At 43.5% G+C, this 21,953-nt stretch overlaps 1 protein-coding gene across 1 annotated transcript in view; it reads right to left on the bottom strand.

Moving 5' to 3' along the window:
- The window catches only part of LOC124039981 (zinc transporter ZIP11-like), a 153,249-nt gene that overhangs the window by 25,392 nt on the left and 105,904 nt on the right, over positions 1 to 21,953 (bottom strand). Inside the window, 1 exon segment of the mRNA XM_046356622.1 lies at positions 9,186 to 9,255. Coding sequence (XP_046212578.1) covers positions 9,186 to 9,255 — 70 coding nt within the window.

Below are 21,953 nucleotides of genomic sequence, written 5' to 3'. Positions count from 1 at the left end.
TGAACACACACACACGGGTCTACCCCAATGTCTTCAACGACATTGGCTAAGCCCACAACCCAACGACAGGAATCTTCACGGCACAAGTGAGAGGGTTCCACAACTTCAGATTCAGAGCCTGTAACAACCAGAGCGATAAGAGCGTAGTTGTTATCATGTCCGTAAATGGCAAGTTCATTCTGCACAATTATGAGCATGAACCTGATTCCCAACTTAGGTGTATGTCCAATGCAGTCGGTCAGCAGCTGGAGAAGGGAGATGTGTGTTGGGAGAGATGTGGCGGTCCTCAGGGAACCAGCTCTTTGTTAGCAATATGAATCGCATCATATTCAATGGCTCTCTGCGCTTCCCTATGTGAGAACACCATAACTGCTGTAAAGGTCTCAGGTGAGGAGTCTGTATTGTAAGGACCTCTTGGAGCCCCAAATGCTCCTCTTACAACAATTAATAAAACAATTTTAAAAATGTGTCTGTGTTGTTTGTTAACTGTTTACAAACATTGAAATAAAACAACATATATTTTGGGGTTAGGATTGGGTAAGCCAATTGTAGGTCATGAGCTATTTCTAAATTATATTCTTCAAGAATTAATGGGTCTATAATACCATTAATTGACATGACCATTGAGCAGTTGTAAATATTGCATATTGTACCTTAAAGATTTGATTTGTTAAATGTGTTCCTGTGGTAAAGGGGATTGGGTTGAGGTCGGGTGATTGTGGAGACCAGGTCATCTGATGCAGCACTCCATCACTCTCCTTCTTGGTCAAATAGCCCTTACACAGGCTGGAGGTGTGTTGCGTCATTGTCCTGTTAAAAAACAAATGATAGTCCCACTAAGCGCAAACCAGATGGGATCGTTGCAGAATGCTGTTTTAGCCATACTGGTTAAGAGTGCCTTGAATTCTAAATAAATCACAGATAGTGTCACCAGCAAAGCACCCCCACACCATCACACCTCCTCCTCCTCCATGCTTCACGGTGGGAACCACAAATGCGGAGATCATCCGTTCACATACTCTGCGTCTCACAAAGACACTGTGGTAGGAACCAAAAATCTAAAATTCGGACTTGTCAGACATAAAGGACAGATTTCCAGAAGGTATAATGTCGATTGCTTGTGTGTCTTTGCCCAAGCAAGTCTCTTCTTCTTATTGGTGCCCTTTAGTAGTGGTTTCTTTGCAGCAATTCAACCATGAAGACCTGATTCACGCAGTTTATGTTGAGATGAGTCTGTTACTTGAACTCTGTGAAGCATTTATTTGGGCTGCAATGTCTGAGGCTGGTAACTCTAATGAACTTATCCTCTGCAGCAGAGGTAACTCTGGGTCTTCCTTTTCTGTGGCGGTTCTCATGAGAGCCAGTTTCATTATAGCTATCCCAGTCTGCTGTGCCCACATGCTTCAAGATGGCCACTACTGTTCCTGTTCCCAAGAAAGCTAAAGTAACTGAACTAAATGACTATTGCCATGTAGCACTCACTTCTGTCAACATTAAGTGCTTTGAGAGACTAGTCAAGGATCATATCACCTCCACCTTACCTGCCATCCTAGACCCACTCCAATTTGCAATCGCCATCACACTGCACACTGCCCTATCCCATCTGGACAAGAGGAATACCCGTGTAAGAATGCTGTTCATTGACTACAGCTCAGCATTTAACACCATAGCACCCTCCAAGCTCATCATTAAGTTTGAGGACCTGAGTCTGAATCTCCTGGACTTTTTGATGGGCCGCCCCCAGGTGGTGAGGGTAGGAAACAACATCTCCACCCCGCTGATACTCAACACTGGGGCCCCACGAAGGTGTGTTCTCAGCCCTCTCCTGTACTCCCTGTTTACCCATGACTGCGTAGCCATGCTCGCCTCTAACTCAATCATCAAGTTTGCAGACGACACAACAGTGGTAGGCTTGATTACCAACAACAATGAGACGGCCTACAGGGAGGAGGTGAGGGACCTCGGAGTGTGTTGTTGGGAAAATAACTTCTCACTCAACGTCAACAAAACAAAGGAGATGATCGTGGACTTCAGGAAACAGCAGAGGGAGCACCCCCCATCCACATCGACGGGACAGCAGCAGAGAAGGTGGAAAGTTTTAAGTTTCTTGGCGTACACATCACGGACAAACTGAAATGGTCCACCCACAAAGACAGCGTGATGAAGAAGGTGCAACAGCGTCTTCAACCTCAGGAGGCTGAAGAAATTTGGCTTGTCACCTACAACACTCACAAACTTTTACAGTTGCACAATCGAGAGCATCCTATCGTGCGGTAACACCACCTGGTACGGCAACTGCTCCGCCAAAAACGGCAAGGCTCGCCGGAGGGTATTGCGGTCTGCACAACACATCACCGGGGACAAACTACCTGACTGTTAACCTCTTGGACCTCTGGGGGCAGTATTTCATTTTTGGATGAAAAACGTTATTTTGTCACAAAAACATTCTCGACTATGCATATAATTGACAGCTTTGGAAAGAAAACACTCTGACGTTTCCAAAACTGCAAAGATATTGTCTGTGAGTGCCACAGAACTAATGCTACGGGCGAAACTAAGATGAAATTTCATACAGGAAGTGAGCCGGATTTTGGAGGCGCTGTGATCTAATATCTCCTTATATGGCTGTGAATGCGCAAGGAATGAGCCTACACTTTCTGTCGTTTCCCCAAGGTGTTTGCAGCATTGTGACTTATTTGTAGGCCTATCATTGGAAAATTGACCATAAGAGACTACATTTACCAGGTGTCCGCTCGGTGTCCTCCGTCGAAACTATTGCGTAATCTCCAGGTGCGTGCATTTTTCCATTTTGAACAGAGGAGAAACACCTTGAGGATTGATTCTAAACAACGTTTGCCATGTTTCTGTCGATATTATGGAGTTCATTTGGAAAAATGTTTGCGTTGTAATGACTGAATTTTCGGGGGTTTTTCTTAGCCAAACATGATGAACAAAACAGAGCGATTTCTCCTACACAAATAATATTTTTGGAAAAACTGAACATTTGCTATCTAACTGAGAGTCTCCTCATTGAAAAAATCCGAAGTTCTTCAAAGGTAAATGATTTTATTTGAATGCTTTTCTTGTTTTTGTGAAAATGATGCCTGCTGAATGCTAGGCTTAATGCTATGCTAGCTATCAATACTCTTACACAAATGCTTGTGTAGCTATGGTTGAAAAGCATTTTTTGAAAATCTGAGATGACAGTGTTGTTAACAAAAGGCTAAACTTGTGAGCCAATATATTTATTTAATTTCATTTGCGATTTTCATGAATAGTTAACGTTGCGTTATGGTAATGAGCTTGAGACTATAATTACGTATATTTATGTGTACATATTATTTTTCATCCCTTTACATTTGTGTGTGTAAGGTAGTCATTGTGAATTTGTTAAGATTACTTGTTAGATATTACTGCATTGTCGGAACTAGAAGCACAAGCATTTTGCTACACTCGCATTAACATCTGCTAATCATGTGTATGTGACCAATACAATTTGATTTGATTTGATTCAATGTTATGTTACTGCACTTGAAGAAACTTTCAAAGTTCTTGGCATTTTATGGATTGACTGACCTTCATGTCTTAAAGTAATGATGGACTGTCATTTCTCTTTGCTTAATTGAGGTGTTCTTGCCATAATATGGACTCGGTCTTTTACCAAATAGGGCTATCTTCTATATACCACCTCTACAACTGATTGGCTCAAACACATTAAGAAGGAAAGAAATTCCACAAATTAACTTTTAACAAGGCACACCTGTTAATTGAAATGCATTCCAAGTGACTACCTCATGAAGTTGGTTGAGAGAATGCCAAGAGTGTGCAAAGCTGTCATCAAGGCAAAGGGTGGCTACTTTGAAGAATCTAAAATCTAAAATACATTTTGATTTGATTAACACTTTTTTGGTTACTACATGATTCCATATGTGTTATTTCATAGTGTTGATGTATTCACTATTATTCTACAATGTAGAATATAGTGAAAATAAAATAAAACCCTTAATTGAGTATGTGTGTCCAAACTTTTGAGAGGTACTGTATATTATTGCCATACCAACCAAAGATGTTAGGATTCTGAGAATTTAGTGAATCTCATTAAAAAAGGGAACAATAATAATAACAAAATGTACATGGATGATGGTTACAATATGTATTACTTGTAAGTTACATACAATGTAAATACTTCAGGGAATTAATGTTCATGGGATGTTCCTCCAGGCTATGGCAATCATAAATATTTGGCAGTAATATTTGAGGTTTCACCTCACGCAGAATAATTCACAGTTTTATGTCAATAGCAAATTGACATAAAAAAGATTAGTGCATCTCTTTCTCTACCTCTCCTGTTGTGCAGTGACCACATACGCACTCCTCTTTGGGTAGCCATGTCTTTTTGTGTCTTTTTGTGTCTTTCCAATTGGTGGTCGCTGAGTCTGTATTTGGTCAGGATCTGTTTTGTATCTCTGATAGAGTACAGATATTCTGCCAATTTGTGTCCTCTTTTGAGGGCCAAATTGCAATTTAGTTTATTCTGTGTTTTTTTTCTTCAATTTGTAAAATGGGAGGTTTTAATTTCTGTAACAATCTGATTTGATTTCTCTCTCTCTCATGCTTTTCAAATGTCTTCCTCTAACTTCCTCTAAATATTGTTCCTCTAACCAAGAAAGTGAAGGTAGCTGAACTAGCTGAGCTACCACATCGTAGCACTCAATTCTGTAATCACAAAGTGCTTTGACAGGCTAGTTAAGGACCATACCACAACCATACTACCTGACACCCTAGACCCACGACAATTTGCATACCGCCCCAACAGATCCATGGACGATGCAATCGCCATTGCATTGCACACACACATTATGCCACCTGGACAGGAGGAATACTTATGTAAGAAGGCTGTTCATCGACTACAGCTCAGTGTTCAACACCATAGTTCCCTCCAAGCTCGACACCAAGCACAGGGCCCTGGGTTTGAATCCCTCTCGGGGGAACTGGATCCTAGACTTCCTGACGGGCCGTCTTGTACTCCCTGTTCACCCATGACTGCCTGGCAACACACGTCTCCAACTCCATCATCAAGGTTGCTGGCGACACATCAGTGGTAGGCCGGATTACCAACAATAACGAGACAGCCTACAGGTAGAATGTGTGCCTTGGAGGAGTGGTGTCAGTACGCCCCCCATTTTATGGCTCCACTGCATCACAGTGCTAGAGGCATCACCAAAGACCCTGGTTCGATCCCGGGCTGTATCACAACCGGCAGTGATCGGAAGTCCCATAGGGAGGCGCACAATTGGCCCAGCATCCGGGTTAGGGGAGGGTTTGGCCGGGGTAGGCTGTTATTGTAAATAATATTTATTGTAAATAATATCAAATCTGGGACAGAGAGACTGATAAACAGCTACAATCCCCAGGCCATCAGACCATTAAACAGCCGGCCCCCTAAACTAGACAGCCTCTGCACACTACTCTGCCCTCTGCCCAGTACTCTACCCTGTCCCTTAGTCACGGTCACTAGCCGGCTACCACCGGGTACCACCAGGTACTCCACCCTGAACCTTAGGAACTGCTGCCCTATGTACATAGTCATTGAACACGGGCCACTTTTATAAAGTTTATAGACTAGTTACACATCTACTGCTGCATCTACTGCTTAATGTTTTATTACTGTGTGTTTGTCTGACATTTACTGCACTGACGTGATAGGAACAAGAGCATAAGGCGACACCCACCATAACACCTGCTAACTGTGTCGGCGACCAACACATTTAGACCAGATTGGATTTGATTTAACGACTAGGCTAAAAAGGACAAAAGTAATAATAGGATCAACTGAGTAGCCTACAATCCCCAATCTACTGGTAGACACACACGTCCCGTTGAATTCACGTGCAAATGTGTCATAAAATGTGTTAGTTACAGCGTATAAAACATCCGTGGAGCTGCTTTCAGAGAGCCCAAGTGCCATAGTGGAAGCTGACTTCATGACGATAGTATTCTTGTGTTGTGTGAGAAAGAGAGCCCAGGGCTTAGTGAGTGAGTGAAACACCACACGTTAGGCCAGCAAGCCCCCCTTTTCCCGCCCTCCCTCCTTCCTATACACATCTGTAATAACAGCAGGACTTGGCTGCACTCTGGCCCTCATCGCCACCTGTGTGTGTGTGTGTGTGTGTGTGTGTGTGTGTGTGTGTGTGTGTGTGTGTGTGTGTGTGTGTGTGTGTGTGTGTGTGTGTGTGTGTGTGTGTGTGTGTAAAGGCATAGGGGCCCACTCACACCAATCAGCTGAGACAAAACTGCAAACTCCGCCCACCACTGCCACCTCCAAAACGAACCAGTCACCATGGTTTCTACCTCTGCGCCAGCAAAACGTTCAGACTAACAGTCCGAGAAGGAGAGGAAGAGTTGAACGTTGTAAAAGTTACAGTAATGTCAACGTTTTTACAGTAAGGCACCGTAGCTGATGCTAAATAGTTTAAATAGATCCATGTGATATGAAGCACATTAACACATTATGACAGCCACAATATGACACAACTCTAGTCTGAAAACAACCCATTTAATCACATACCACATTCTAGCCTGCCCTGGCCAATCCAAAACTAAAGAGCAAAACACCAAAGATAATGATACTGTCTTCACTGAGTGGATCCCCGAGTTAAATACAGAGAGCTGAGGTGTCCTGGTACATTTCTCTGGGATACTCCAGGTGCCATAGGTGTGGTGGGAGAGTGCCAGGTAGCTATGGCTACGTGACTGGAGTCACACCTGAGACCGAGACACTCTGTGCCAATACAGACCCAAAGGAATGAATAAATATTGACTTGAACGGAGGGCGACATTCACACTGGAGGAAAAGGGGAGAAAAGGGAGGGAAGGAAGGAGAGGGAGCGATGTAGAAAGAGAGAACACCTAGGGAGAGAAAGATAGGAGAGATACGGCGGGAGGGTCAAACTGACAAGGAAAGAAATGTAGACATTAAACAGCAATAGCTAGTGACTGATTGGTGTGTCGAGGGAGAGAGGGCAGAGAGAGTGAGAGAGAGAGTGTGTGAGTGAGAGTGAGAGACTGAGAGAGCGAGAGTGTCAGAGACAGAGAGAGGGAGAGAAAGAGAGCAGAGAGAGAGAAAGATAGAGAGAGCGAGAGTGTGAGACAGAGGGAGGGAGAGAGAGAGCGAGAGAGAGAGAGAGCGAGAGAGAGAGAGAGAGAGAGAGAGAGAGAGAGAGAGAGAGAGAGAGAGAGAGCGAGAGAGAAGTCTAGCAGTGGGGCCAAACCCACCCAGCTCAGAAGGGTTCTCTGCTGAGGAGGGCCAGAGCTCAGCAGATCCCAGAGGACTGAGCCAACACTACAGGAATGCTGTGGTCCCTGTGTGCGTGTGTGTGTGTGTGTGTGTGTGTGTGTGTGTGTGTGTGTGTGTGTGTGTGTGTGTGTGTGTGTGTGTGTGTGTGTGTGTGTGTGTGTGTGTGTGTGTGTGTGTGTGTGTGTGTGTGTGTGTGTGTGTGTGTGTGTGTGTGACTGACTGGGTCTGCCGCTGTGACAAAGGCTCTCTTCTTATTCACACTAATGACCACAAAGCACTCAGAGTCTACACACTTTAGACTCAATTTGCAGGCAATCACACGTACATGTACTCCTACAGTTTGACTTTCATTACAGTCCCCCAAAACATTCCACGTGTTAATGTAGACAACAAAACATTGCAATACCACAGTAAGTAAAGAGGGGGGTGGTTCTCAGCTTGGTTGAGGAGGCCTCCTTGTTCACTCACTCTACCTGGCTACCACCTGCTTCTTCATACACACATGCACCCACACACACACACACACACACACACACACACACACACACACACACACACACACACACACACACACACACACACACACACACACACACACACACACACACACACACACACACACACACACACACACACACACACACACACACACACACACACACACACACACACGCACACACGCACACACGCACACACGCACACACGCACACACGCACACACGGTTATACAGCAGCAGGAAAAGGAAAAGGCAAAGCCACTGGCATGGAGAGGACCTTCTCACGGCAGCCACTCTGCCTGCTGGGAACAGACCTGCTAGACCACATTAAAGAGAGAGAGAGAGGCCTGGGCAGAGCCAAGAATAGCCAGAAGAGACTGCACCTGTAGCACAGCTAACACAGCTACCAGAGGAAAAGAGGACAAGAGAGGCTTTCACTGGGAGCTGAAGGAGGGAGAGAGTGAGAGAGAGAGAAAGCAAGAGAAAGGTAGAGAGAGCGAGAGACAAAGTGGTAGAAAGAGAACATAAAGTCGGTGAGAAAGAGAGGAAAGGGGAGAAAAAGTGATGGAGCGAGAGAGAGAGCGAGAGAGGTAGAGAGAGAGAGAGAGCTAGTATAGGTGCCCTCCACCTCAACTTCCTCCCTGGTTTGCTGCCAGCGGCTGGTCCACATCTGGAGGGCGGTCTCCACACATTCCTCAGGATTCCTGCTCGCCTCCCTCCCCTCGCCTTCCCTCCCGCCTCTCAATCGGAACATTCACACACACACAAAACCCACACACAGATAGATACAACCATGCACAGACACAAATAAACCGACGGACAGATGCCGACGGGACCGACGGGAATCTTCCAAACGGGATTTCTGTAAAACCTGGGATATTTGGGAAAGTTACCGGAATTTTGCAAGCCTAGGTCTGAGCATCCTCTTCGGCCCATGCATTACTTATGAGTTAGGCATGCAGTACCAGGGTGGCCACTGGGTGGTAGCAGCAGACAGCAGAGTGCACAGCCCAGACACAAGAGCAGCCAGGCACAAAGGAGTGCTGTTCTGTCCTCCTCATCCCCACAGAGTAAACAGTTCTTTCCCACGGGAAGGAACAAGTGATGCTCCTGTCTACTAGCCACATGGTATGTGGAGGAGGATCATGACACACACACACATAAAGAGAGAGAGAGAGAGAGAGAGAGAGAGAATCATCTACTCATGCACACACTCCTGAAATTCCAGGTCTAATGCAGGGGCATCTGACCGCGGTTGAACCAGCGACCAGATGTGTCTAAATCCTATAGGGGCAATATCTGTGGTCATATTCATCAATGTAATAGCCGGATCAGCGTAGGATTGGGCCTGGGTAATATGGTCACCTGTATAAGTGGTACATGTTGTCTTACCTGGCACTCTCGAACGTGGTCGATGAGGTCTTTCCTATGGCTCCGAACCCTACACCAACAGCAAGGCCCTCTACAAGAGAACGAAAACACATAGCCATGGAGGTTGAAGTTGAACATGTGTGTGTGTTGTAGTGTGTGTAAGTGAGAAAGAGAAAGGGAGAGCGAAAGAGAGAGAGAGAGAGAGAGAGAGAGAGAGAGAGAGAGAGAGAGAGAGAGAGAGAGAGAGAGAGAGAGAGAGAGAGAGAGAGAATGGACAAATGATAACAGAATTAAGGATAGGGGTTAAGGTTAGGTTTAAGGGTTAGGGAAAATAGGATGTTGAATGGGAATCAATTGTTTGGTCCCCGCAAGGATAGTAACACAAATGTGTGTGTGTGTGTGTGTGTGTGTGTGTGTGTGTGTGTGTGTGTGTGTGTGTGTGTGTGTGTGTGTGTGTGTGTGTGTGTGTGTGTGTGTGTGTGTGTGTGTGTGTGTGTGTGTGTGTGTGTGTGTGTGTGTGTAAGTGAGAGAAAGAAAGAAAGACAGACAGAAAGAGACTCCAATATTTATTGCGAGGAACCAGTCAAGTTCAAATAGGCTGAACGGTGGTCTGCCACATCACGACCTCGTCCCCATTTATGTGTGGAGGGTCAAACGCTACATGTTCTCTTCTGCCATCTAGTGTTAGTGAGAGGAACTTCATCCTTATCTCCGACTTCTCATTACTGCCTTCGAGGTGTGGATCGATGGACGAGTGGGTTATCTCTATTTAATCCTCCCTCTCTCACAGTCTGCAACTTTATCTCCTTTTCTCTTTCCATCTCTCTTTTTCGTTTCGCTCCCCATCTGTCTGTACACCTCCTCTATTACTCATACCTCTCAATCTCCCTCAATATGAGTGAACGTGCAACAGACGAACGCTGACACAAACAGCTCCCCGGTGTAGATTTACGGGTGGGTAAAACCGCCGAGGCAGAACTAAGCCATATCTTTCTCTCCCTCCCTCCCCCCTTCCCACGGGCTTAGAGAAATAAACGCTTACAGGTCATGTAAGTGAATTAGAAAAAAGAGAAAGAAGGAGAACCATTCGGTCCCTGTCTCATCTCCGGGCTCTGACAGGAGAGGGGGAGGAGGAGGTCACTGATATATTCGCACAGCTTGAAATACATGGTGTATTCAGATGAGCAGGCTTGTCGAAGCCATTACGGAGGAGCCCATTACAAACTCAGGCAGAGGGAGTAATACCTTCATTTGTTCCTGTATGGGACATTAGGAGGGGTGCTGTTTAGGGGAAGGAGGGTGGTGGTGGTGGTGGTGGTGGTGGGGGGGGGGGGGGGTCAGTCTCTAGCTTCACAACGATGTGGTATAGACAAGGAGGTGGTCTATCCCATGTGGGAGCCAGGTTTAAGTAATCTGCTGGAGTAACGTACAGTGATTTCAGACTGTATTCATACCCCTTGACTTATTCCACGTTTTGTTGTGTTACCGCATGAATTCAAAATGGATGAAATAGATTTTTTTGGTCAGACATCGACACAGAATAACCCATAATGACAAAGTGAAAACATGTTTTAGATTTTTTTTTGCACATTTATTGAAATACCTCATTTACATACAGTTGAAGTCGGAAGTTTAAATACACTTAGGTTGGAGTCATTCAAACTCGTTTTTCGACCAAATTTCTTGTCAACAAACTATAGTTTTGGCAAGTCGGTTAGGACACCAAACTTTGTGCGTAACACAAGTCATTTTCCCAACAATTGTTTACAGACAGATTATTTCACTTATAATTCACTGTATCACAATTGCAGTTTACTGTGCCTTTAAACAGCGTTAGAAATTCCAGAAAATGATGTCATGCCTATAGAAGCTTCTGATAGGCTAATTGACATAATTTGAGTCAATTGGAGGTGTACCTGTGGATGTATTTCAAGGCCTACCTTTAAACTCAGTGCCTCTTTGCTTGACATCTTCACATCCTTGGGAGCAATTTCCAAATTCCTGAAGGTACCACGTTCACCTGTACAAAAAATAAATAGTACGCAAGTATAAACACCATGGGACCACGCGTTCTGTCTCCTAGAGATGAATGTACTTTGGTGCAAAAAGTGCAAATCAATCCCAGAACAACAGAAAAGGACCTCGTGAAGATGCTGGAGGAAACAGGTACAAAAGTATCTACATCCACAGTAAAACAAGTCCTATATCGACATAACCTGAAAGGGTGCTCAGCAAGGAAGAAGTCTCTGCTCCAAAACCGCCATAAAAAAGCCAGACTACGGTTTGCAACTGCACATGGGGACAAAGATTGTACTTTTTGGAGAAATGTCCTCTGGTCTGATGAAACAAAAATAGAACTGTTTGGCCATAATGACCATCTTTATGTTTGGAGGAAAAAGGGGGAGGTTTGCAAGCCGAAGAACACCATCCCAACCGTGAAGCACAGGGGTGGCTGCATCATGTTGTGGGGGTGCTTTGCTGCAGGAGGGACTGGTGCACTTCACAATATAAATGGCATCATGAGGGAGGGAAATTATGTGGGAGGAAAATTACGTGGATATATTGAAGCAACATCTCATGACATCAGTCAGGAAGTTAAAACTTGGTCGCAAATGGGTCTTCCAAATGGACAATGACCCCAAGCATATTTACAAAGTTGTGGCAAAATGGCTTAAGGACAACAAAGTCAAGGTATTGGAGTGGCCATCACAAAGCCCTGACCTCAATCCTATTGAACATTTTTGGGCAGAACTGAAAAGGCACGTGCGAGCAATGAGGCCTACAAACCTGACTCAGTTACACCAGCTCTGTCGGGAGGAATGGGCCAAAATTCACCCAACTTATTGTGGGAAGCTTGTGGAAGGCTACCCGAAACATTTGACCCAAGTTAAACAATTTAAAGGCAATGCTACCAAATACTAAGAGTGTATGTAAACTTCTGACCCACTGTGAATGTGGTGAAAGAAATACCAGCTGAAATAAATCTTTCTCTCTACTATTATTCTGACATTTCAGAACTTCCAGAGCTTCCATATAGCAATTCTAAATAGCAGAATTGGTCAGGAGCCCGTAAGACAGCTACTATACACAGCAGCTCCATCTTTTTTTGCTGACCAGTAGTCAAACCATGTAGTCAATGACCATCACACCATAACAATTCTGATTTGCAGGTTTGTGGTCTGATTGTGTTATGACATATACAAAGCAGTGAGTGTCAAAATCTGTGTCAAAAGCTCCAGGGTCTTCTCTGTGTCTGGGAGATGGTTAACCTTTCATGAACTGATCCCTGGTGGTGCCTTTGGGAAGTTGTGTCGGGATGTCTCTTCTCCTCTGCCTGTCTTTTTCCTTTTCTCATGTGGGGCTAGACACACAGCAGAGCAGGCCGGTAGAGACCTTACGGCCCAGGTTTGGAGTGTGTGTGGACGGTTGTGTGTGTACGTGCGTGTGTGTCTCTGTCTGCTGGCGGCCATGTCGTGACATCTCCGCTTGTTGTGTCATGGTGTTTCACACAAGGCAGTCGACCCTGACATCATCCATTGTTAACAGACACTCCCCCTTCACCTCTTCCCCTCTCTTCTCTCCTCCACTGCCTCTTCCAACTCTTCTCCCCTTTCTCCAAATATATGAACTCATCAAGACCTTCGAGGCCTAGGGTGATCGCTCCTTGGTAACAGCAACGCCAGATGCTCACCTACACACACCTTGCTGTGTGGGTGTTGTCGTTAAATGTTGCTAGTGAGTCATTCAACAAACGTACATCTTATCAAATGAGCTCAGCCGAGGTCCTGGAGGAACGGAAGGAAGGGAGGAGGAGGAACAAGAGGAGGAAGAAGAGAAAGACGATGAAGATGTGTACTATTCCTCCTCGTCTCTTTCCATCTCTCCAGGACCTAGTCCGAGCTCATTTGCTTCACCCGCGATAACATCTGCAAAATATGTGTACACGAACAATATAATTGGATTGATGGCGTTTGATGTGTCATACATGTCTACTCCTGGGAAAGGTACAAAGTTCAACTTCACTTAATAAAAGATAGATTCAGCCATTATGAATGTTATATTGTTTTTGTGCATCTCAGCAATCCTTACAACATATCTACATGCTCTGAGCTCAGGCACAACGAAGACAAACAGAATAAAAGTAACTTTGCTAATACAGCTACAGTGGGTATAGAAAGTCACCACCCCCTTTCAAAATGTCCCCCTTTTGTTGCCTTACAGCCTGAAATGAAAACACATAAAAATCTGACTTTTTCCGGCTTTATTTACACACAGTAACCCACAATATCCAAGAAAAAAAAAAAAAAAAAACTTTTAAATAAAAATTAAAACAGTTTAATACCCTATTTGGATAAGTGAACACCCCCCTGAGTTAATACTTGGTGGAAACCCCCTTTAGCCATGAGTCTCTTTGAGTACGTCTCTATCTTTGCACACCTGGACTGTGCAACATTTGCCCATTCTTCCTTGCAGAATTGTTCAAGCTCATTCAAATGAAATCTTCTCATTTTTCTAAGGGGGGGGGGGGGTTCACTTATCCAAATACGTTTCACTTGTAGTTAATTTTCAGAGTTTTTTTATATTTTTCTCAATTATATTGTGGGTTACTGTGAGTAAATAAAGTTTAATTTCATGTGCTTTCATTTCAGGCTGTAAGGCAACAAAAGGTGAACATTTTGAAAGGGGGTGGTGGCTTAGTTAATTAGTTCGCAGTATTATAAGATTACAGTGGGCATAATCTTATAATACTGCAAACTAATGAACTAATCAGAGATAAGTGTGTGCGAGTCACTGTGGAAGCTAAGTTTGCATGACTGACATTGAAAAGCATCCCGTCGATTATTTTATCGTTATTTGTCCCCCATTCTCTTTGAAAATAGCGCTATCACTAGGCTATCATAACAATGTCACGCTGTCACCATGAAGTGTCAGAAAATGCCATCGAGCTGTCCTACTGCTGTCATTATTCTATTATGGCGCTGTCTCCTGTCTACATAATCATTGCTGACAAGGTCAGAATGATGACAGAAATATCAATAGATCATTTAATTGCCAGGTAAGAGGTTGGTCCCTGTGGTACAAAAGTCTGGAGTTGGCAAAGAAGTGTGAAGTGAAGAAAACTCTTGACTCGCTGGTTTGCATACAACATCTCTAATTAGATAGACAGTCGGAGAGAAGGAAGGAAGCCGTCAAAGAGACAAGTGCATTTCCAAAGCGGTAGAGAAACATCTCCCTTAATGGGCAATAGGCCATTCTAGGCATGTTCAAAGGGCTGATGTAGCCGAGCAAAGATGCATATTGACTAAATGCCCTAATGCATCAACTCTGAGGGACACACAGGTAACTAATCCTGAAAAAGAATGACATATGGTTTCCTCCCAGCTCTCAGCACGTTGAGCCCTAGAGATAATGAACAACTACTTTTCCAGGGAGGAGAAGTTTAATGACCATTTCTGTTCCCAGTATTGGGAGGGAAGCACATGTGGAGAAAGGGGTGGGGGGCGAGTGAGAGATGTACAAAAACACACTCAGCCATGTATAGTAACTAACTCTGTTTTTGTCTTCCTGCGTATTTTCTGTAGGGAAATAATAAACATGTTTCCATGTTCGCACTAGCCAAGCTGTAGCTAATTGATGTGGGAATTGATGTGTGCCAGCGAGCGGCCTGGATCCTTCATCCAGGATTCCGCACAAGGCCTGCACTATCAGAATAGCTTATCAAATCAAATCTTATTGGTCACTTACACAAATTCTAGCAGATGCCAGGTGTAACAGCATGGCAGGTGTAGCAAAATGCTTGTGTTCCTAGCTCCAACAGTGCAGTACTATCTAACAATTCACAACAATACACACAAATCTAAAAGTTAAAGAATGAATTTAGAAATATAGAAATATTAGGACGAGCAATGTAGGAGTGACATTGATAAAAATATAGTGGATTAGAATACAGTATATACAAATGAAATGAGTAAAGCAGTATGTAAACATTATTAAAGTGACTAGTGTTCCATTATTAAAGTGACCAGTGATTACATGTCTATGTTTATGGGGCAGCAGTCTCTAAGATGCAGGGTTGAGTAACCGGGTGGTAGGCGGGTAGTGATGACTATTGAACAGAGTGGTGGCTTTGAGATAGAAGCTGTTTTTCAGAATCTCTGTCCCAGCTTTGATGCATCTGTACTGACCACGCCTTCTGGATGGTAGTGAACAGGCCATGGCTTGATGAGCTTGATGATCTTTTTGGCCTTCCTGTGACATTGGGTGCTGTAGGTGTCCCGGAGGGCAGGCAGTGTGCCTTCGGTGATCCGTCTCCACCCTCTGGAGAGCCCTGAGGTTGCAGACAGTACAGCTGCCATATCAGGTGGTGATACAGTCCGACAGGATGCTCTCAATTGTGCATCTGTAAAAGTTTGTGAAGGTCTCAGGGGCCTAGACTAATTTCTTCAGCCTCCTGTGGTGAAAGAGGCGCTGTTGAGCCTTCTTCCCAAAACTGTCTGTGTGGGTGGATCACTTCAGATTGTCAGTGATGTGTATGCCGAGTGGCCCAGGAAATAAAGGACTCGGTTGCACACGGCTGGGATAAGATCCAAGGCCCCGAGGTTAATGATGAGCTGGTGTTGAAAGCTGAGCTATAGTCAATGAACAGCATTCTCACATTTATTTTTTTTACCTTTATTTAACTACTCAAGTTAGTTAAGAACAAATTCTTATTTTCAATGGTATACTAGGAAAAGTGAGTTAAAAGCCTGTTCAGGGGCAGAACGACAGATTTGTACCTTGTCAGCTTGGGGATTTGAACTTGCAACCTTCTGGTTACTAGTCCAACGCTCTAGCCACTAGGCTACCGTGCCGCCCCAGGTGTTCCTGTGGATCTATTTTGGCAGTATGTAAATTGAAGCGGGTCTTGGGTGTCAGGTAAGGTAGAGGTGATATGATCCCTAACTAGCCTTTCAAAGCATTTCATGATGACAGAAGTTGGATTGCGATTCCACTTTGTCACTGAAACGTTTGCTTGTTTGATTGACTTACGGAGGGAATAACTACGCTGTTTGTATTCAACCAAATTCCCAGTCACCTTGCCATGGTTAAATGTGGTGGTTCATGCATTCACTTTTGTGTGAATGCTGACGTTCTATCCACAGTTTCTGGTTTGGATAGGTCTTAACCTGTTAATCCTACCTCCTACTTTTTCAAACATTCTGTTGAAAATCGTGCAACATTTCAGCGCCCTGCTACTCATGCCAGGAATATAGTATATGCATATGATTAGTATGTGTGGATAGAAAACACTCAGACGTTTATAAAAATGGTTAAATCACGGCTGTGACTATAACAGAACGTGCGTTTCATCGAAAAGCGCAGGAAAATCTGATCACTGAAAATGGAAATATATCCATGCGCGACTTGAACCCATTGATAAAGGTGAACCACATTTAATGGGGCGGAGGTTGCAATACCTACAGCTTCCACACGTTGTCTAGAGTCTTGTCATTTGCCTAGGCTTTGTTTCTTGGTCAAACAGACGCAAGGCAACGCATTTCCTCCGGTCTCTGACCGGATATTTTGGTTGAGAATTACCCGGACATTTTTTCCAGACGGACAGCTAAAGAATATACTTCGCCTCGTGATCAATTTGATTGCTTATTAACGTTTAATAATACCTAAAGTTGCATTACAAAAGTATTTCGAAGTGTTTTGTGAAAGTTTATCATCAACTTTTTTCATTTAAAAAAAATGACGTTACGTTATAAGACGCTATTTTTTTCCGTTTATCACACAGTCTTCATAGATCGATATCTAGGCTATATATGGACCGATTTAATCATAAAAAAGACCCAATAGTGATTATGGGACATCTAGGAGTGCCAACAAAGAAGATCGTCAAAGGTAATGAATGTTTTATATTTTATTTGTGCGGTTTGTGTAGCGACGACTATGCTAATTATTTTGTTTACGTCCCCTGCGGGTCTTTTGGGGTGTTACATGCTATCAGATAATAGCTTCTCATGCTTTCGCCGAAAAGCATTTTAAAAATCTGACTTGTTGCCTGGATTCACAACGAGTGTAGCTTTAATTCAATAACCTGCATGTGTATTTTAATGAACGTTTGAGTTTTAAGTAGTACTATTAGCATTTAGCGTAGCACATTTGCATTTCCAGATGTCTAGATGGGACGCCTGCGTGCCAGGTAGGACCAAGAGGTTAACTTGTTATAGCTGCAATCCCGATATCGGGATAAGTGTCAACAACAACCGCTGAATAGCATAGCACTACAATAAATATTACTATAAATATTTATATTCATGAAATCACAAGTGCAACATAGGAAAACACAGTTTAGCCTTTTGTTCATCCACCTGTCGTATCAGATTTTGAAATTATGCTTTACAGCAAAAGCAATCCAAGCGTTTGTGTAAGTTTATCAATCGCACGATAAAACATTAAGTACACTTAGCATCAGGTAGCTCGGTCACGAAAATCAGAAAAGCAATCAAATTAATTGTTTACCTTTGATGATTTTCGGATGTTTTCACTCACGAGACTCCCAGTTACACAACAAATGTTCCTTTTGTTCCATAAAGATTATTTTTAGATCCAAAATACCTCCGTTTGTTTGTCGCGTTATGTTCAGAAATCCACAGGAAAGAGTGGTCACGACAACGCAGACAAATTCCAAATAGTTTCCATAATGTCCACAGAAACATGTCAAACGTTTTTCATAATCAATCCTCAGGTTGTTTTTATAATATATAATCGATAATATATCAACCGCAAATGTCTTTCACAGTAGGAGAGGGAAAAGCAATACCTATCCAAACTCTGTTGTGCGAGCAAAACTCAAGTGACCATTTGACGCGATGTTATCGTTCTGACTAATTTTTCTAAATAAAAGCCTGAAACTATGTCTGAAGACTGTTGACACCTTGAGGAAGCGATAGGAAAAGGAATCTGGTTCATATCCCTTGAAATGGAGCTATGGAACATGGAGTTTTCAAAATAGAAGCCACTTCCTGCTTTGATTTTCCTCAGGGTTTCACCTGCAATATGAGTTCTGTTATACTCACATACAATATTTTGACAGTTTTGGACAACTTTAGAGTGTTTTCTATCCAATACTAATAATAATATGCATATATTAGCAACTAAGACTGAGGAGCTGGCCGTTTAAAATGGGCACCTTTTCATCCAAGCTACTCAATACTGCCCCTGCAGCCATAAAAAGTTAACTTCTTGCGGCGAGCCATCCCGGATCCGGAGCCTCAAGCTCATTTCCATAACGCAACGTTAACTATTCATGAAAATCGCAAATGAAATGAAATCAATATGCTAGCTCTCAAGCTTAGCCTTTTGTTAACAACACTGTCATCTCAGATTTTCAAAAATATGCTTCTCAACCATAGCAAAACTAGCATTTGTGTAACAGTATTGATAGCTATTGATAGCTAGCATTAGCATTTAGCGTTAGCATTTAGCGTTAGCATTCAGCAGGCAACATTTTCACAAAAACCAGAAAACCATTCAAATGTTCCTTTTTTTCCTGAAAGATTATTTGTTTAGGAGAAATCGCTCCATTTTGTGCGTCACGTTTAGCTACTAAAAAAACCTGTATCCAGGATTGTGTAAATCTATCCGCAAGCTCATTAGCATAACACAATGTTAACTATTCATGAAAATCGCAAATTAAATTAAATCAATATGCTCGCTCTCAAGCTTAGCCTTTTGTTAACAACACTGTCATCTCAGATTTTAAAAAATATGCTTCTCAACCATAGCAAATCTAGCATTTAGCATTTTGCGTTAGCATTTAGCGTTAGCATCAGCAGGCAACATTTTCATAAAAACCAGAAAAACATTCAACTAAATAATTTACCTTTGAAGAACTTCAGATGTTTTCAATGAGGAGACTCTCAGTTAGATAGCAAATGTTCAGTTTTCCTGAAAGATTATTTGTGCAGGAGAAATCGGTCCGTTTGGTGCGTCACGTTTGGCTACCAAAAAAACCTGAAAATTCAGTTATCCAAACGCCAAACTTTTTTCCAAATTAACTCCATAATATCGACTGAAGCATGGCTAACGTTGTTTAGAACCAATCCTCAAGGTGTTTTTCATATATCTCTTCGATGATATATGGTTCGTGGAAGTGTCCTTTCCCCTCTGAATCGCATGGCAAAATGCATTCAGCTGAAGATTACGCAACAATTTAGACTAAGGACACCGGGCGGACCCCTGGCAAATGTAGTCTCTTATGGCCAATCTTCCAATGATATGCCTACAAATACGTCACAATGCTGTAGACATCTTGGACGAACGGCAGAGAGCTTAGGTTCATTCATCACACATTCACAGCCATATAAGGAGACGATGGGAAACAGAGCCTCAAAAATTCTGCTCATTTCCTGTTTGAGGTTTCATCTTGGTTTCGCCTGTAGCATGAGTTCTTTGGCACTCACAGATAATATCTTTGCAGTTTTGAAAACGTCAAAGTGTTTTCTTTCCAAAGCTGACAATTATATGCATAGTCGAGCATCTTTTCGTGACAAAATATTCCGCTTAAAACGGGAACGTTTTTTTATCCAATAATGACATAGCGCCCCCATAGGTTGAAGAGGTTAATAGTCACAATGGGAACAACATCCCCTATACACTTACTGATGAAGTCAGTCACTATTTCCGTGTATACTCATTGGCTACACGGAACAAATCCCAGTCTGCATGATCAAAACAATCTTTGATGCATGGTTTCTGATTGGGTCAGACCAGCATTGAATAGATCTTTGCACAGGTACTTCCTGTTGGAGTTTCTGACTATAGGAAGGGAGGAGCAAAATTGAGTTGTGATCTGATTTGCAGAAGGGAGGCAAGGGACTTTCAGGCATCCCGGAAGGGAGAGTGGTCAAATTATTTCCAGACTTGACTTCCCTTGACCAGAACAAACACATCCTGTGGTGTACTGCATTAGCATCGAATAGCCCCCACGATATGCAACTTTTCAGGGAAGGTAGGAACCAATATACACAGGCAGTTAGGAAAGCAACGGCTAGCTTTTTCAAACAGAAATTTGCATCCTGTAGCACAAACTCCAAAAATTTCTGGGACACTGTAAAGACCATAGAGAATAAGAGTACCTCCTTCCTCCCAGCTGCCCACTGCACTGAGGCTAGGAAACACTATCACCATCGATAAATCTACGATAATCGAGAATTTCAATAAGCATTTTTCTATGGCTAGCCATGAATTTATACATGGCTACCCCTACCCCGGTGAACAGCTCTGCACCCCCCACAGCAACTTGCCCAAGCCTCCCCCATTTCACCAAAATCCAGATAGCTGATGTTCTGAAAGAGCTGCAAAATCTGGACCACCACAAATCAGCTGGGCTAGACAATATGGACCCCCCTTTCTAAAAATTATCCACCACAATGGTTGCAAACCCTAATAGCCTGTTCAACCTCCCTTTCGTATTGTCTGAGATCCCTAAAGATTGGAAAGCTGCCTCGGTCATCCCCCTCTTCAAAGGGGGAGACACTCTAGACCCAAACTTTTACAGACCTATATCTATCCTACCCTGCCTTTGTGATAAGAGAATTTTGTTCTCCAGGTTCATAACCCAATTTAATTGTGATTACTCAGTCTGCTATATCAGGATTTGTAAGATACTGATAGAAATGAAACAGACGGAGGCCCAGCTAAATGGTCAAAAAGGTTTATTCACGGAACGTTCTGAAGTCAAGAATAAAAATCATTTAATTTTTAGACTGACTTCTCACGCCCACACACATACGCACACAAATACACACACACATAGGCACACACATACACACAAACATACGCACACACTGTCTGTCTCCCTACCCAGCCGACAGAGATATTGACCTTGTCCTTGAGACGTACTCCCCGTTCTCTCCCAAATCTCTAGTCAGGTCGGCACCAAGCTCAGACAGTGTGTGTTTATAATACCATAAGATATATTGTCTATACCCTAATTCTGACTAGGACTACACATTTATGATTTTATACATTCTAATCAATTCATTTAAGTCATTACATTTACATTTAAGTCATTTGGCAGACGCTCTTATCCAGAGCGACTTACAAATTGGTGCATTCACCTTATGACATCCAGTGGAACAGTCATTTTACAATAGTGCATCTAAATCTTAAAGGGGGGTGAGAAGGATTACTTATCCTATCCTAGGTATTCCTTAAAGAGGTGGGGTTTCAGGTGTCTCCGGAAGGTGGTGATTGACTCCGCTTTCCTGGCGTCGTGAGGGAGTTTGTTCCACCATTGGGGGGCCAGAGCAGCGAACAGTTTTGACTGGGCTGAGCGGGAACTGTACTTCCTCAGTGGTAGGGAGGCGAGCAGGCCAGAGGTGGATGAACGCAGTGCCCTTGTTTGGGTGTAGGGCCTGATCAGAGCCTGGAGGTACTGAGGTGCCGTTCCCCTCACAGCTCCGTAGGCAAGCACCATGGTCTTGTAGCGGATGCGAGCTTCAACTGGAAGCCAGTGGAGAGAGCGGAGGAGCGGGGTGACGTGAGAGAACTTGGGAAGGTTGAACACCAGACGGGCTGCGGCGTTCTGGATGAGTTGTAGGGGTTTAATGGCACAGGCAGGGAGCCCAGCCAACAGCGAGTTGCAGTAATCCAGACGGGAGATGACAAGTGCCTGGATTAGGACCTGCTCCGCTTCCTGTGTGAGGCAGGGTCGTACTCTGCGGATGTTGTAGAGCATGCACCTACAGGAACGGGCCACCGCCTTGATGTTAGTTGAGAACGACAGGGTGTTGTCCA

The sequence above is a fragment of the Oncorhynchus gorbuscha genome, linkage group LG07 (assembly GCF_021184085.1).
Source record: "Oncorhynchus gorbuscha isolate QuinsamMale2020 ecotype Even-year linkage group LG07, OgorEven_v1.0, whole genome shotgun sequence".
Lineage (NCBI taxonomy): Eukaryota > Metazoa > Chordata > Actinopteri > Salmoniformes > Salmonidae > Oncorhynchus > Oncorhynchus gorbuscha.
The sequence above is the reverse complement of the archived record's forward strand: the minus strand, read 5'-3'. Positions and strand labels throughout refer to the sequence as shown.